This window comes from Clarias gariepinus, chromosome 3 (genome assembly GCF_024256425.1).
Source record: "Clarias gariepinus isolate MV-2021 ecotype Netherlands chromosome 3, CGAR_prim_01v2, whole genome shotgun sequence".
In the NCBI taxonomy this organism is placed as follows: domain Eukaryota; kingdom Metazoa; phylum Chordata; class Actinopteri; order Siluriformes; family Clariidae; genus Clarias; species Clarias gariepinus.
In genome coordinates, this window is record NC_071102.1 from 5,071,967 (window position 1) to 5,088,693 (window position 16,727).

At 38.0% G+C, this 16,727-nt stretch overlaps 1 protein-coding gene across 9 annotated transcripts in view; it reads right to left on the minus strand.

The window, feature by feature from the left end:
- The window catches only part of chd9 (chromodomain helicase DNA binding protein 9), a 100,914-nt gene that overhangs the window by 26,192 nt on the left and 57,995 nt on the right, over positions 1-16,727 (minus strand). For 8 of the 9 annotated variants that reach the window (XM_053493385.1, XM_053493384.1, XM_053493387.1 and 5 more), the window contains 8 exons: positions 12,173-12,281; positions 8,193-8,339; positions 7,289-7,357; positions 5,439-5,494; positions 4,901-5,018; positions 3,728-3,814; positions 1,036-1,173; positions 760-881 (listed from right to left, as the gene is read on the minus strand). In XM_053493385.1, the coding sequence (XP_053349360.1) occupies positions 760-881; positions 1,036-1,173; positions 3,728-3,814; positions 4,901-5,018; positions 5,439-5,494; positions 7,289-7,357; positions 8,193-8,339; positions 12,173-12,281 (846 nt within the window). The remainder of the gene's footprint in view (positions 1-759; positions 882-1,035; positions 1,174-3,727; positions 3,815-4,900; positions 5,019-5,438; positions 5,495-7,288; positions 7,358-8,192; positions 8,340-12,172; positions 12,282-16,727) is intronic. The other variant, XM_053493383.1, reaches the window with a different exon arrangement.

Here is a 16,727-nt window from a genome sequence, read left to right on the forward strand (position 1 = left end):
GTGCGCGTGTGTGTGTGTGTGTGGTTGGCATGTGGGCTCAGACATGCCGTCAGCTGCATGCTCCACTGGTTCCTCTTCCGCACTACTTAACAATCTGGCGCCCGGATCCACGTCTATCCCTCTCCCTCTCTGTCTGCGCGCTAACCGCTGCGTGCTCTAAAAAAAAAACTATTTTCTCTCTCTTTCTAACACATACACACTATATCTCTACTGGATTCCTTGGTGACACACACACTGGATTATCGCACCTCTGCAAAACTGATGCAGCTACACAACACTGTGTGTGGGCTTATTAGCATTATAATAATAACAAAAAAATACTTTCACTTTCTTCCACTTCCTGAAGTGCTTCGGGTTGTAAACAATTACTTTCCAGCATTAAAGGTAAACCAAACAAAAAAAAAGATGCTATAGCAGAAAAACGGGTGCGAGTGTGCAGTCAGTTGTTATGGTCGGGGAATATTACAAGTCATTAGCACCTTGAGTCTGCTTTCAAAACTCTGGAAACTGGCACAGCAAAAACTTTTATCCCTCTATAATAAGAGAAACTCATAACCTCATTAAAACTATTCCCTTTTAATCCCTTTATCGTGTCTATGCTAGTGTAAGAAGAGTTGAGAGGACTCAATTAACAAATAGTGTGTAGAAGCAAGTTTATCATTTCCTCCGGTTAACCTTAGTGTGAGAGCGTGTGACACTTTCGGATTTCTGCATCGTGATGTATCGTCACACCCTTTATCCGGAGAAAACATCACTGACCTGTTGTACCAGTTGAAGAGCAGCCAGTTGACGCCTTCCAACTGGTATTCCCTGAGACTGTTCCCGTTCCGGTACTCCCTCGATTGTTCCAGCTTCTTCCAGTGACTCGCTGGGGGGCGCTCCTGAGCACAGTAGAGTTTATATGAGTGTGTTGTGAGAGTTGCAGCAGCTCGGAGATACGTTATGTATTTACGGGGTTGTTTGTATTAAAACGTTTTTTGTTTGTTTGTTTTTTTAAGAACTCTGATTCAAATAAGTGAAAGAGGGGGTTCTTACCATTCTTCTGGAGTCTGGTTTCGCTGCCTGCAGCTGCTCAAACTCCACAATCTTACTCTGATCTACGTCTTCCTTGAGCTCCCACGTGCTGTCTTCATACGGCAATGAGCACCACTTCACCAGGTAATACACCACCGGCTACAAAATACACACACACACACCTTTATTACACACTGACAATAGAGGAAACATGAATGCATGCACATTGTATCCTGTACATCTGTAATATATACACAGATAAGCCATAAAACTAACACTTAATTATATATGTATACACTATTGAATTATATTTCAATAATGTATACATATAATAAAACTAAAGTTGGCGTGTCTATACATTGAAGATGTTTAAGAAAAAAAAAAATCATTTTAAGATTAAGAGTAACAAATGGATTTTTTTTTTTTTTAATGTTTGCGTTTGTGCACGCATCACATAAAAATTACTAAATAAATTTCAATGGGGTTTTCACAGGCGTATCTGGCCGAGCTTGAGGCAAAATATAGACTTTGCTTCATCACAATCGGCCCAAGAGAGGAGAAGATATGCTACTTTGAAATTTAAATGGAAAACGCCCTGATATCATTAACAATAATAATAAAAATAATTAGTTCATCTCAAAATTTAACAGATGGCGCTGTACATTTTTAATACGCGTTTATGAGTCTACTAAAAAAAGATTTTAAAAAATTTAACATGATATTGCAGCTTCATTCAGCACACTTTACGGTGACACACAAACACTTTTTTAGCTCACTCCAAAATTCAACAAATGGGCTGTGCATTATTTTAAAAACCCACTTGTAAAAGTGTGCAATTAAATTCCACACGAATTAAGTCGTAGGCACATCTATTACATTATATATCAGTAAACTGGTGCATCAAGCACCCTTGGGAAGTGCTGAACAATCAAGTCTGATCCACAGAGACCTTCACCCAACACCCACCTGGTGCCAGACACCACACCATATAACACCCCCAGAGGTCTCGTGAAGACACCCTGAGGAGGCCAGAACTGCACTGCTGGCACAAGTACAGCTGCAACTAATGACTAACTCGATAGCTGAATAATCTATCACTTAAACAAACGATCGGCCAAACAGCTCGTGTCACAAAAACTCAACAGGTAGCAGTTAAAATAAGCTTGCTAAAGTTGTACGCTACTAACAATGAAGATGATAAAAGGCAAATTCTTGACTCAAGAACATGTCTTTTAATAAGCCTTATGGTAAGTGTTTGTTTATTTTTTCAACTTTGAAGTAGGGCTAAAATGCTTCTTCGAGTAATTCGATTACAAAAAATGATCGAGGTATAATCTTCTGCCTCGAAGCTTTTTTAAATGAATTTTTAAAAGTTGGCATTATGTTTTTGAGTAATTATTTGTTGACCGCGCGCTTTTGACAAAGTGCGCTTCCCAATGCAAGCCGCCAGTAAACACCAACGAAGAAGAAGCTCTTACGTCACCCAATAAGCGGAAGGAGGAGCAAACAGTTAGCTGTGTATTGATTTGACAGAGTTCTGTTGCAGCTGCAAAATAAGAGAGCGATAAAATTTTTTTTTAAAAATCAGCCAGCCAAGAGATGAAGAAACCAGCAAAAGAAAACGACAGAAACTGTCAGTAAAGGCTTATATGTTATTTCTGAGCTGTAAATTTAAAATTTTTTGGTCTGAAAGTTTAGTTGCACACCTTAGTGTTTTTGTATAATTATTTATTTCAATGTGTGCCTTTTTTTTTTTGATACTTAGTCATTTGAAATGCCTTTTTTTTGTATCTGTGAAAAGGCTTTAAAATAAAGTTTGTTACTCAAATATTTTACATTGCTGTTTAATTAAGCAAAAGTAAATTTTATCCGATTACTAGATTAATTTTTGGTAGAATACTCGATTACTAAAATATTCGGCAGCTACAGCCCCACCCTGAAGTGATAAATATTAGCAAACATCCTCTTAACGAGATCGCTTGTGCTATCATCTGGTGTTAACGGATAAACACAAAATTGTACATTTAATAGGTATGTATCACAATTTAAATCACAAAATCATAATCGCAATATCGTTTTTTTTTTTAATCATCATCAAATATTGCAGCGGTCCTTTTTTTTCACAAATTCAAGATCTTTATTTACAAAAAAGACCTTTATAAAAGTCCCAAATAAATAAAACGTTGTTTTTCCCCCATTTGCTCGGACACGTTCAGATCCTGGTGCATCATCATGAACTTACAAGAAATTATCCTGTAAGTATCCCAGCTATCACCACCTGAAGGCAGTATAATTCAACTGACTCTTAAAAAAGGCCCGCGTCCACCCGCTGCCGCTGAAAGTGTGTGTGTGGACTCGCTCCAGGGTGTCAACAGCATTTTTGAGAGACTCTTAATGCTGCTCCTCATGTGATTTAATACACGAGGTCTCACTTAATCAACCGGTCAGTTAAAGTTGTGAATGAAGGTTTGTGCGAAGTGAAATGAACCGAAAAATTAGCGCTGGATTTCGGGAGCCCTCGAGGGTAAAAAATTATTTAAAAAATGGTGCGTGTTCGTCAGTAATTACCTAGAAAACTCTATAAACACAGCAAATGGCAAAAGATAAACAAAAAAAAGATTTTCTGAGATAAAGGTTGTTTAGATGTCTAAGACTAAGATGTCTAAGGTCTTATTAAAAAAAAAAAAAAAAAAAAAAAAAAAAAAAAACTTACCTCTCCAGTGTCCTTATCCTCACAGTACGAGACCTCCAGGACTCTGTCCACCTCTACGTAATCAGGATTAAATGGATCCTCCTCCATCTACAACACACCAACAAAAATTATTACAGGGTGCTTGTAACACACATCATCCACGCAGCTCCTATTTTAACGAACAAAAAGAGCCAAATTTTATGGACTAGTCATCACGGATGTCTTGTCCTGTTGCTTAAGCATAATCCCTATGAATGATGCTGATATCTCTTTAGACCTCCTTTACCTTTGATTAGGGCAAGCAATGTTGTGTTTGAAAATGATTCCTCACGCTCCCAGAACCACTCTTTTACAATCCTGGTTTATACCGTGCCATCAGGGAAAAGATTAAATAAACTCCATAGATGTAATAACCTGGTCATTCAGTACATTTAGGTTGTCAGCAAACTTCATTTTTTGCTTTTGAGTATAACACTGCCTCCAGAGGCTTGAATACGCTTCCCTTCTTACCCTGACGCTTCCATCACTCTGGACAAATCAGATCACCTGATCTTTGTCCATCGCTCCAAAGTCTGAACTTTAACCTAACTAAAGACTTTTTTTATGAAATTTTAAAAGTTCTTATCACATTTTGTGCGCGCTCTTACTTTTACTAGTAAATATAATCATGGACTTTACTGCGTTGTTATAACAAACTTAAAACACTGAGCATTAAAGTGATTCCAAATCATGCTAATTTGTTATGTTTTTCCTTTGTGAAATTGACGTTTCAGCCCTATCCTTCCAGGTTTAATAACAATAATAATGCACTGGATGTTTTTAACCCAGTTCCACCTGTGGAAATGTTTTCTGTGCTTCATACAGGGAAATAATTTACTCCTTCTGAAATGCTACCTTTTATTTTTTTGTTCACGCAATATATCTGACCTGAATCAAACCTACAGAGGAAAAAAAAAAAAAATAAATAAACTGGACGGACTATAAGCTGATCTTTTATATATTCATCGAGGTGTGTTATTTAGTTCAAAAGCAGCACTACTGTAGATTTCCTCCACACACAGCAGATCCTGGAATAGAGTGTACTGTGACATAACAGCACTTAGCTGTAAACGGAACAAAGGGGAAAAAAAACAAAAATAAAATAAAATCAGTAAATGAACTGGAAAGCGTGCAAATCCACAATGACACACTTACATCGGCAAAGAAGTGCGCTCTCTGCGCCTGTTTAATCTTAAAGCGCTTGATTTTCTGCTGGATCCTCTTGTCCTTCACCAACTGCTGCTCTGTAGCCCATTCACAATGCAGATAAGAGCTATACACACGCACACACACAAACAAACACACAAAATCAATTTGCATTTCTGTGCGTAAACACGCCAACTCACAGTCAACAGCTTTCTCATCCTTCCTTATGTATTACTCGGGCTTGTGTAAGGAGATTACACATTATTAACATGAAACGGCGACGGATTTAATTTGCTTTAATTAGGGGGAAAAAGAGCTGATCAGAGCAGGAGAAAATCCAAAACCAGAACTAGCAATTTGGCTAGCAATATGCGAGCGTGCCTTGTGAGTTTCTACAGAATTGGCGCTCAGAACATAATAACAGAGTCAGGAACGGATTCTATACTGAAAGGACTTCAAAGGGGAAAAGGAAAGAAAAATATTTATCATCAAAATCTTCATCATCTTGGAGAAAATGAGGGGAAAAAACAAAAAAGAGACGACTTACTAGTTTTTGTATTTTACAAAAAACTCCTCCACTTCAATGACAACCCCTGGAGACACCTGTTGTACAGAGAACATTAAAAAATTATTTAATTAGGCGAACATAAGTCTACATCATTTTTAAAATACTAAACAGAAAAACACTAACGCAAGGCATAATTATTGTGTGCGTGTGTGTATAAAATAAGTATTTATGAGAATATTTATGAAATCTTAATGAGACTTACCAGTACACCTCAGTCACCAGATACGATAACAAATCGGCACTGAGGTTATCGTCATGATTAGCATTACAATTCTATAAGTAACATGGTTTTATAAATTTTGTAACCATTTAAGACCTTAAAAAAAAAAGTTTAATGATTGATTAAACGCAGACCGTTCCTTAAAACAAATACAAAATAGCTTCGTATACAACAGATTAGGGCTGCTCAATTATGGAAAAAATCATAATCACGATTATTTTGGTCATGATTGAAATCACGATTATTTTACACGATTACTCATTGACTTTGAACAGAACAGTGAATTCTCCTTAAAACAGATTAAGACAGATAAAACAGATAAGGGCAAACAAGATCAACAATGTAGTGTACTTCCACAATCTTTTGAAAACAAGTAATAAATAAATTATAAATAATAAATTATTATAAATGGTGTCGAGATAGCAAAGCATAACGCTTGTCTGGAGTATTTATCATTTTCCTGAATCTTTCGTTCTTAACCGTGCTAAAAGGGCACATGTCTTTGGCTAAAAAGTATGCAACGGCATCTGTTATTTTTTTGTGCCTTTCTGAGCTGGATGGATACGGAGATGCACTGAAGAGCGTGTCTTTAATGGATGACACGTCCGCTTCTTCAAATCCAAACGGTTCCCAAACAACAGAATTGCTTCTACCTCTTTTGATGTTGAAAGACTTCTGTGGCTGCTCTTTTTCTGCCATCTTCACTCGCGCTGATTTTTAAATGCAATCAGATACTACATACGCAACTTCTTTGCTGACAGTATAGAGTGAGAGAGTTCTGGCTTCTGGAAGGGCGAAAGTGCCGATGCGCGCGCACGCCAGAAGCAGGTCAAAATAACTTAAAAAAAAGTAAATAATCGTGTTTCTCGATTACACCATTTTTGTGATCGTTGAGACCTGAAATTGAAATCGAAATTCGATTAATTGCACAGCCCTACAAGAGATTAACATTAACCTGAGCAGCGTATATATCTATATCTGTAATTCGCCATAATTATTAATTTTAAACAAAACTTAGGCAATAATTCACTCCCACCCCATGGGATGAAAACGTGTAAATAGTTCAGGGTGTGCCACCTGTAGGATTATAGCAAAACAGTGACGATTTATTCGTTTTACACGCATCATTTGAAAGGCTGCGAGCATGTGAACGTGTGCGGCTTCTAATACATGTGATTTTTGTAGAATTCGCGTTTGCAGTCTTTTTTGGGACTTGTGTAAGCGTGTGTACGGAGTGGGTTTGAGACTAATTCGCTCACAGAGTTTTGGGAAAAAGGCAGATCTGATGCTTTTAAACACGGGTGATTTTTGATAAATGTAACGCCATAAAAAATGCATTTCTGTTGCATTACTTGGAATCTTCTGCGCTCGATACAAAATCGTTTATGTGAACAATGCTGGTCACTGGCCGATCGACCGGTTCATCTCCATTATAAATGTAAAAAAATGTTTTTGGAGTCAGAGTGGCGATACCTGAATGACACAAAAGAATCACGACTCATAACTGAATTGTGACACAATAAAGTATGAGGTTGTCCCTACAACTAACACTTTAAAAAAAATATATATATAAATAAAAAAAATGTTCACACCACAGATTTGACATTACCTCTTTCTTCGCTATCCGAGAAGCCATTATTTTATCCACCACAGCTCCCTCTTCCTCACTGGGGTTCTCCTGGGGAAAACGAAAAAAACACTTTCACTTTCATTCGGCAGTGAATCACCTGAACAATGAAGAACGTCACAAAGTAGACGGCCAACCACGTCTGTTGCATACAAAGCAAACTCGTTTTATTTCTCTATATAATCCCCTGCTACACTAATGCTCTTATCCTAGTGTTTATTACTAGTGCTTGGACACTATCGAGGTAGACAGTTTTCTCATAACACCTGCTTCATGGGTTTGCAACACCGGCCTCCCAGAAACTTCTTTAATGGCCCGAATTGGTGGTGTTGATGAATGATCGTGTGTACAGTTCACACAGACAGATGCATCTCGTCCTCAAGATGATGAGAAATCATCAGATCAGGCGCTCCGCTCACTGAACGTTCACGGGAACTGCAGTGTATTCTCGCACGTCTCAATAATCACAATAAAGTACGTACAGTACTGTAATTTCTATTGCCATTTTACCAAGCCCTTTCCCTACTTACACACAACAATATAGTGTTTGCACAACGTACATATCGAGTGACATCCTGTTTCACAGAAAGTATCCTTAAATGCACAATATTTCCTACTGGTTCCTGAATTTTTAAAACACCCTTCATATATTTCACAATCCTAAAAAAAAAAAAAAAAAAAACATTATGACTTTTTGCACATCACAGTATTGAGCTTGTTAAAAACACAATATCATCGACCGGCTCTCAAGATTCTCACGCATGATTTTTCAGATAAAAAAAAAATAAAATACATGGTCATACAAGAAGCACTCTTCCTTAGAAGTGCACTGTGTGTGTGTGTGTGCGCGCGCGCGCGCGTGTGAGAACGTTCCGCTTGTGCTCACCACAAACAGCTGTACTGCAGGCTCTTTGTGAGTGTTCGTATTGATCTTCTTGGCTTTAGCGATGACCTTCATTTCCTCATCAGACAGCCGGGCCTCATGTTCCTCAGCGTACCGCTTCCTCTTTATCTGTCTGTTTGAGCGACGCTTCTGTAACAAGCACACACACAAAAAAACATGAGATAATACATATACAATACACGATACCCCTGATATTGCACTACTGGTCGTCCCCCACTTGCGAGCAAGTTCTGATCCTGGAGCACGTTCGTAAGTACGATTTGTTCTCAAGTCTGACGAACTGAGTCTTGTACGCCTTTGACACAAATACACAATGTAAGGCATGCCGCTCAGATTTAGTCAAGTGGATTGGTATATCTGTTCCCTGTCCCTGTCACCCCCACCATTTTCCCCCATGTGGCCAAAAACTATAACCACATGCCTAACGAGTCAGCTGACCTTTTTTAAATTCAACTCGGGAGGGAGGGACGGCAGACAGTGTTTACTGTGCGCTTGAACGGACGCCATTTTTCTCCCAGAGCTGTTTTCCACTATATTGGACTGTGAACTCCGTTTTGTTGAGGATTTTCCGAAATTAGAATTATTCACCATTAGGACGGACAGCTTTACAGGACAGACCATTTCTATCATCGTGTTCCCGGACTGATTCATTGAAACTGGTGAGGCCGATTAATTTCTCCTGCACAACCACACACATACAAAATATACCTGACTTTAAACATTTTTATACATTTACTTACACACTGAAAAAAATATTGTAATAAATTGTAAATATTGATATCTGGTGCACTGTAGTGTCTATTTGCTTGCATCAAAAAAATTTCGTTGAACCACGGTCTGTTCGTATCTGAGGAAAAATTTATAACTTGAATGTTCCGTAAGTCGGGGATGACCTGTATTAATCACGTGATAATAGAATTATTAAAATTTTACATTTTAAGCTGCCAAGGAACACACACACTTCAGCGCATCTGATAAACCTTCGACACGACCTAGTCGTTTTAAATTTTACATTTATTTCTAAATAGATTTTTAGCTTGATGCGACTTACACCTTGTTAGATTAATTAACAGTAACGACTTCCGTTACGCAGCATTCGTCACCTCGTCAGCAGGTTATTAAATATTATATAAAAAATGTATAATAATAAAAAACTGACTCCTAACCAACTTTAAAATGTAAAGTAACACCCGTTCTAGCCACACCCAATTCTTTTGTCCAGTCAATGAAAAAAAATTAAGGGGTGCATAAGTAGACGATGGCATCCTGCACTAGATCTCTCCCTAAAAAGCTGAGCAAAAATCTTGTACTCTACACGCGAGTAATGTTAGCGTTACAGCGTATATCATTTCAACGGATTATCACAGAGGCTTAGGCATGGATATTAATTTATGTGACATTTAAAACTAATTACATGCACTCTACTGTCAGGACACACACACACACTACGTGTCTTTAAAACCAGTCGTCCATTTTGTTCACAGCCTCGTCCCTTATGAGGCCAAATTAGTTGGGAAACTTGTGTTTTAATCTTTATTTTGGGAGCTAAAACATTAAACATTTTAACTTCAATTAGGTGATATTATTATAGCTATAGTCAGATAACGGCTTCATCTGCAACCTCTCTATTTAGAAGACCAAATGCTTAGATTTTTACGTTGCCTTTTTCACCTCAGAGTTGCAGTCGAAGATGATGAGATCATCTTCGAGATGAAGTCGAATCATCGAATCAAACATAAAGCAGAGTTTCTCTACACACCAAGTATATCAAAGGTGGAATTGTATTTATTATTAATATTATTTTGTCATGTTTGTACAGTTGGTTTAAATTAAATGTAATTTTGTTCATCATATTGCACAGTTTGTTCTTACAAAATGAATGTCGATCTATAAGGCACAATTCTGGCCCCTAGATATATTTATTAAAGCATAGTAGGGAAATTAAAAAGTCTAAAAATGCTCAGTGCCACATTTTTAAACCAAAAAGTGTTTTGCTCTTAGAAAATAAACAAAAAAAATAAGCACCTTGCATACTTTTCACTCTTCGAATAAGGGTGAATGGAGGTGTTAGTAGGTTGGATCTCTGAAATGTAAAATTAATTAATCTATATTAAAAAAAAAAGGAAAGTGGGCGTGTCTGAAAAAATAACTTAAGGGGACATAAGATGAGTAATTAAACATATCAGGATTTTTGTAAAAAGTTGTCTTTGTGCACGCATCACGTAAAAACTAGTGAGGTCACTTTAATGGGGTTTTCACAGGTTTATTTGGCCGAGCCTGAGGTAACATATCGTCTTTGTTTCATCACAATCAGCCCCCGGGAACAGAAGACATGCTGCTTTGAAATTTACGGGGAACGCCCTTATAATAATAAATAAAAAATTTTTAAAAACGACATTAAAAAAATCATTAGGTTGTCTCAAAATTAAACAGATGGCACTGTAAACTTTTTTTAAAACATGCTAATGAAAGTGCGATTAAATTCCACGGGCACATCTAGTATCAAATAAATCTAAATACTGTGTTAAAGGTCACATGTATTTGTTGTGCGCAGAAAGAGCACCGCAAGTGTATGTATGTGTGTGTTTATATGTATATATATCTTTTACACCTGTGGGGGGTAAAAACTTTCGCCTTCTCCCCACACGCTCCTTTTAGTTCTGCCTCATCTTCACGACTGTGGGATTCCACTTGAACATTTTTAATTGTGTTTAAATTTGCATTTCATTAAGCAATATTTGTTCTCAGTTACTTTTTATGATGTAATGACCCAGTCGAGATGAGTAAGGACACAAGTTATAATCACACACAATGGCCGTCTAAACCAAACTGTCCTGGTAAAGTAATAACGTGCTGCATTTATACAACTCCGAAAGAGCTGCGTGTTTGTGTGCAAGAGAGAGTGAGTGAAAGAGACCAGCTTATACAGACACATCAGCCAATCAGTGTGTGTGCACCAGAAGAGGCCACTCTTAATAAACTAGTACAGTGTGCCTGAGCGCCCTAAATATATCTGTGGCCTAAATGTCAGAGCGAGAGCTAATAAAGACAGAGAGAAAGAGAGAGAGAGACTTTCAATCCGACCAACTGAAAGACCTCGATGTCATCGCTGTCGGGCCTCGTGGTCTTCAAGAACACGTCAGAGCCACACGGGCCAACTGAGTCATCAACAGCACACTGCCTTAATTAACACTCAGGGCTTTAAGCTGGATAATTAGATTAGATCACATGTTAGAGAGAGATAGACGGCTAAAAAGAGAGATAAAAAGATGGGGAAAAAAGAAATGGAAATAAAGACAAAGAGACAAGATAGAAACAAAGGAAGAGATAAAATTGAGATGAATAAATAAACAATGCAGGAGTTGAAATAAAGCTACAGACAGAGAGAGAGAAAAAGAGAGAGAGAGAGAGAGAGAGAGAGAGAGAGAGAGAGAGAGATACTGAAAGGAGCTTCAAAGTAGAAAAAGAAAATATAGAGACAGATCCAAATACACATATATACACACACACACACACACACACGAGAGAGAGAGATACTGAAACTTGGAAAAGAAAATATAGAGATGGATCCAGAAAAATATGGCTAGAAAGAGAAAGATAAAGGGATGGAAAAAAAGAGAGCGGGAGAGAGAGAGAGAGAAAATATGGGTAAAGGAAGAGGCAAAGAGAGAATGCTAGACAGACAGCTAAAAAGAGAGACAGATAAAAGAGAGAGAAGAGATGAAATTTAAGAGAGATAAAATGAATAGACATAGTCAAAGAGTTAAGACAGAGCGATAGATATATTTAAAAAAGAAGCGATAGAGATCAAGTAGGATATGGTTAGGGAGAGAAATAAGATGAGAAGAGTGATGTAGAGAGAGAGAGAGAAAAATGAGGATGGATGGGGATGATGTTATCAGCTGTAACCCTTTAGTTCATCACGGTCTGTGTGTGCAGCCTGAAGTGCTCTGAGTGCTCACCGAGTCGTCGTCTTTCGAGGGTCGTCGAGGCGGTGGTTCATCGTCTGTGAGCTCGTCTGAGGATTCCGTCTTGCGCTTCTTCTTCTTCCCGATCTTTATCACAATTTTCCTAAAAAGATTTAAATACACACACAGATCAGTTTCATCATCAGAATAACTGCTACAAATTTCTAACGCACATTAGCCTCGACATCCCTCGCACTACATATCTGAGAGCAAAAGTTTGTGCCCCCTTAATCTTCAGTCAAGCTCGGTGAAGCCAAGCGCCTCATCAGAAATTTAAAAAGCCTGTGATGCTGCTTGCACGTGTCAACTAAATTAAAAGACGTGGTGTTGAATGACTCCATAGAAAAATCAACACACCGTGTGTTGATCGTGTCATGTCTTATTTGTGTTTAAGCAGAACTTTCGAGCAGGTTGGAGCGAGTACAAAAATCAGGATTTCTAATGTAATAAATCCCACAAACGTAATTAATTTCACACAGTCGCACTGGTAGTCACTGGAACATGTGTGCGGGTAAAAATCTTCAGCTTTTAACATTGTAGTAACGTTCCACAAATGTAAGACGAAACTTATTACGTTTGTTGGATTTATTACATTAAAAGCTGCAGATTTGTGGACTGAAATCACGTTAGCGGCTGATACAAGAGAGTCAGGAGGAAATCAGAGAAAACGCTCACAGCTGATGACAAGATAAGAGAGAAAGGAGAAAATAAAAAGGTCAAATTAGGACAATTATATCACCATTTTGTATTTTATTATATGGTTTTTACTTTATATTTTATTTATTTTTTTTACATTTAACTGTGCTAGGTCTTATAAATTTTCCTGGTCTGCACACCGACTGTAAATGTCATCACCCACATCATGAGTACACTGTAAGGGTGTGTATGGGAAAAATCTAAAAGATATCCATTTATCTATCGAGTACATTGACTCATTTTATTCCTGGTTAGCCATATTGTGAGCATGCGCGGTTATCAGCATTATAAGCATGTGCTTTTCCGCTACAAAGCAGTTTCCGTAAAACGTGGAAAAAATATACGCTGTGTTTTAGGATAGTTTTTTTTACCGATTAAAAAAACGATTGCCATTCTTCATAATTGCTAGATTAAAATACACATCAAATCAGCGTTCTTATCATGGTTTCACATTTTCTTTTCGAGTATGCCTTTAGTTTGCAACAGCAAATGGTTAAGATGATGACAGACACGACTTTCACAACAACATTTTTAATCTTCTTACTAAAACCACACGTCTGTATGACTGGACGAGGTCGTAGGCAGAACTAGTAACGAGTACAAACCAAGTATGATCCGAGGAAATTTCTCACAGGCATGACTTCCTTTATTTTTAATCGTCTTATGATGGCTGTGCGAAGATTTTATCACTCGGTTTAACGTCCACTCACTCTATGAGTGACCTCATCTTTCATAATTATGACCATATTAACAGAGTTATTTTTTGTTTCCTCCCTTTCTTCATTACAGCTACATAAACTTCCTGTGCATTTGTCAGGAGTGTAAATTCCCTGTGAGCTTTGTGAAGCACCTGTTCGCCTCCAACTTTATGCTTTAACAGCACGAACACACGGCTGATAAATCAAGCAATTTGCAAAGCAGCACTCTAACTGTTTCCTGTTGGCCATTTTTCACTGATACAGAACACACACACACAAGGGCTAGAGAACGCAAACCTTCACCCAACAACAAGTGACGTTCGAGTCAAACTGGGACTCGTGACAAACTTTCTAGTGAAAGCAGCATGGTACATGAACTCTGTTCAGAAGCACGCAATGAACTCGGCTCCAAGTTATCACCGCATCCCCTGGGCAGTCCGAACCTCGCGGCAAGCTATTTCAATACGTTTTGACCATTAGAGGAGTTCCTGGGAAGTCAACATTTCAGACATGAAGCAAGCAGTCTGATTTTGGATCTGGCGTACTGAGGAAACTTTCTACCTTGATGGGATCCAAGCACTAGTAAAACACTGAGGTAAAGACTGCTTTTATTTTTTTTACCCATCATTCCCATGCCCTGTTATTCTGCATAAACCGATAGTCCCAGTCTGACCTGAAGAAGAATGCAATCAATAGTGACCATTTCGTTGTGTTTCGTTGTGATGGCGTAAGGCCGAGTCTGATAGCACAAGTTGAACAAAAACAGATCAGCGCTAAAGCAATGCCTGGAACCTAATCCTGTCCTGTGTTTTGTGTGTGTGTGTATACGTGTGTGTGTTTTTCTTTTTTTTATCCACTTAGACTTCCACATGGCGGTTTATCCTTCTCTTGCTCCATGCCAGAGGGAGAACAATATATTCTATTCTTTGTAGCTTAAAAACGAGTATGGTTATAGAGGAGTAACTTGTGTACAACGAAGGAGGTGAAATCTCCTCCAAGCCACCGTTTCACGTTAAAGAATATTTTTGTTTTGCAGGCTCACAACAATCCAAACTAAAAAAAAAAAAAATTATTGTATACAAATTGTAAAAAAAATTGTAATTGTAAAAAAATAATTGTATAATTAAATACATTAGTTGTGTTTAAAGGTGCGAATGGTGCTTGAGTTAAAGAGAAAGAAACCCGAACCGGTTTCAGATCAACATGGCTGAGTCTTCGGAGATGTCCGTAATGTTCAGCGTCTACTTATGGCTTTTGGACGAGACCTGGTAACGGAGCTAGAGAAATGCTAACTAATGGCAATCTAGATTACCTAGGACAAAAAAAATAAATAAAGAAATACAGGTCGTCCCCGACTTACTAACGAGTTCTGTACCAGGAGCACGTTCGTAAGTCGGATCTGTTCTCAAATTCTCAATGGTTATAGAACCGCGCTCTGTTCATATGTGCGGAAATTCGTAAGTCGGGGAACTACCTGTAAATTTTTAGAAATCGTTTAAAGCACATGCGCAACTTCACTCTGGATAAAGACGGCTGCATAAAAAAAACCTTGTAATGGTTTGTCCTTTGTCCCACCCACATGTAATTAAAACCTCTCTTTTTCCTTTTTTTTTGTTTCTTTGTTTCTTCTGTGTGTTTATCTAAAATTTCCACAACAGCAACATGATGTAACTAGTATTGTTTAAGCCAAGTACAAAGTGATGACCTTGTGTTTCGCTGTTAATCTTCTGCCTCCAGTCCAGTAAATGGTGATATTGCCAAACCACACATAAACCAAAGAAGCAGCAGCAATACTCTTAAAACGTAAGTATTTGCTACGTGTGCTAAACAACTAGCTATACGCTACATAAAAAATAAAACACTAAAAAAATGGGTTTTATTCCTCTTACACCAGAAAAAAATGTAGCAAAAATAATTACTAACAGTAGTTAGTACTACAGTAGTTTTTAGTGTAAACCTGCAAATTTTTAACATTTATCCAGCACAACTGTCACGTCAGGGTGGATATTAAAGTAGACAAAATTACGCCTTTTGACCAATCAAATAAAAAAAATTAAAAAAAGTTAACAATACCGCTTAAAAAATAAATAAATTAATTAATTTAAAAAAGCGCCACACTAAGATTACGAAAATTTTTCAAGATCGGTTGCCAGGCAACCAAAGCACGGGACAGATGCGTAGACGTAACCAGACGGGGAATCAGCACACGGCGACATGAAATCCGAACCTCTCTCGTGAAGTCTGGGCTGAAGTGGCGCCGCTTTTCAAGTCAAACCCTTTCTCTTTTGCTAGTCAAATCGTCTGTGTCACCACACGCTCGTCTTTCTTTTCGTTCTTCCTCTCCCCAGACATTCGTCATGCTGTCCAGGTGTGTCCGGGTCGTGACCCGGGCGGACTCACGCACGTACTTGAGGGATGGCGTTACACTTTACTGATCTCTGGGACTAATGCCACTCCCTGGTCGCCTAGCAACTAATAGACAGCGTCAAGCGGAGAAAGTGGAGAAAGAGTGTGAGGGCGGCAGACGCTGACATCATTTCCTGAGCGCGATATAATGTGATGTAATGTAATGTGATGTGATCTCCACAGCAGCTGCGATGAGCACAAAGAGAGGGAAAGAATGGATTTCCAGGAAATCAAGAGACAAAAAAAAAGGCTTTTAGATTGACCACAAACTTGTGAACTCTAAATTGTGGATTAAAAATAGAAGAAATTCACTCGAATGATTATTACCAATATTAGCAAAATGATTCATTAATCACGCCGCCGCACAGAAAGCTCACTGTAATAAAGAAAACAATTAACTACTACAAAACTAATGCACTTCTATTTAATTACAAAAGGTATGAATAACGAGTTACAGAAAGACACCTAAAATAGAGAAATGATTACACTAGCATGTTTAAAATACATTTTACATACAAAAGAATAGCTTAAAACATGACGAAAATTGTTAGTAAGGAAGTTAAAAAAAAAAAAAAAGTATAAACTAGCCTGCGTTGAATATGACAACAGTCGTGTTTTATATAAAAAGGGGAAGCAGACGTGGCCTGTGTACTTCACACAGAGAACCTCTGTAACCTCAGACACTAAACGTTTGGGACTGTCGTCCATCTACAAGCTCTTAAACTAATATCCGAGTTTCAACGTTAAAT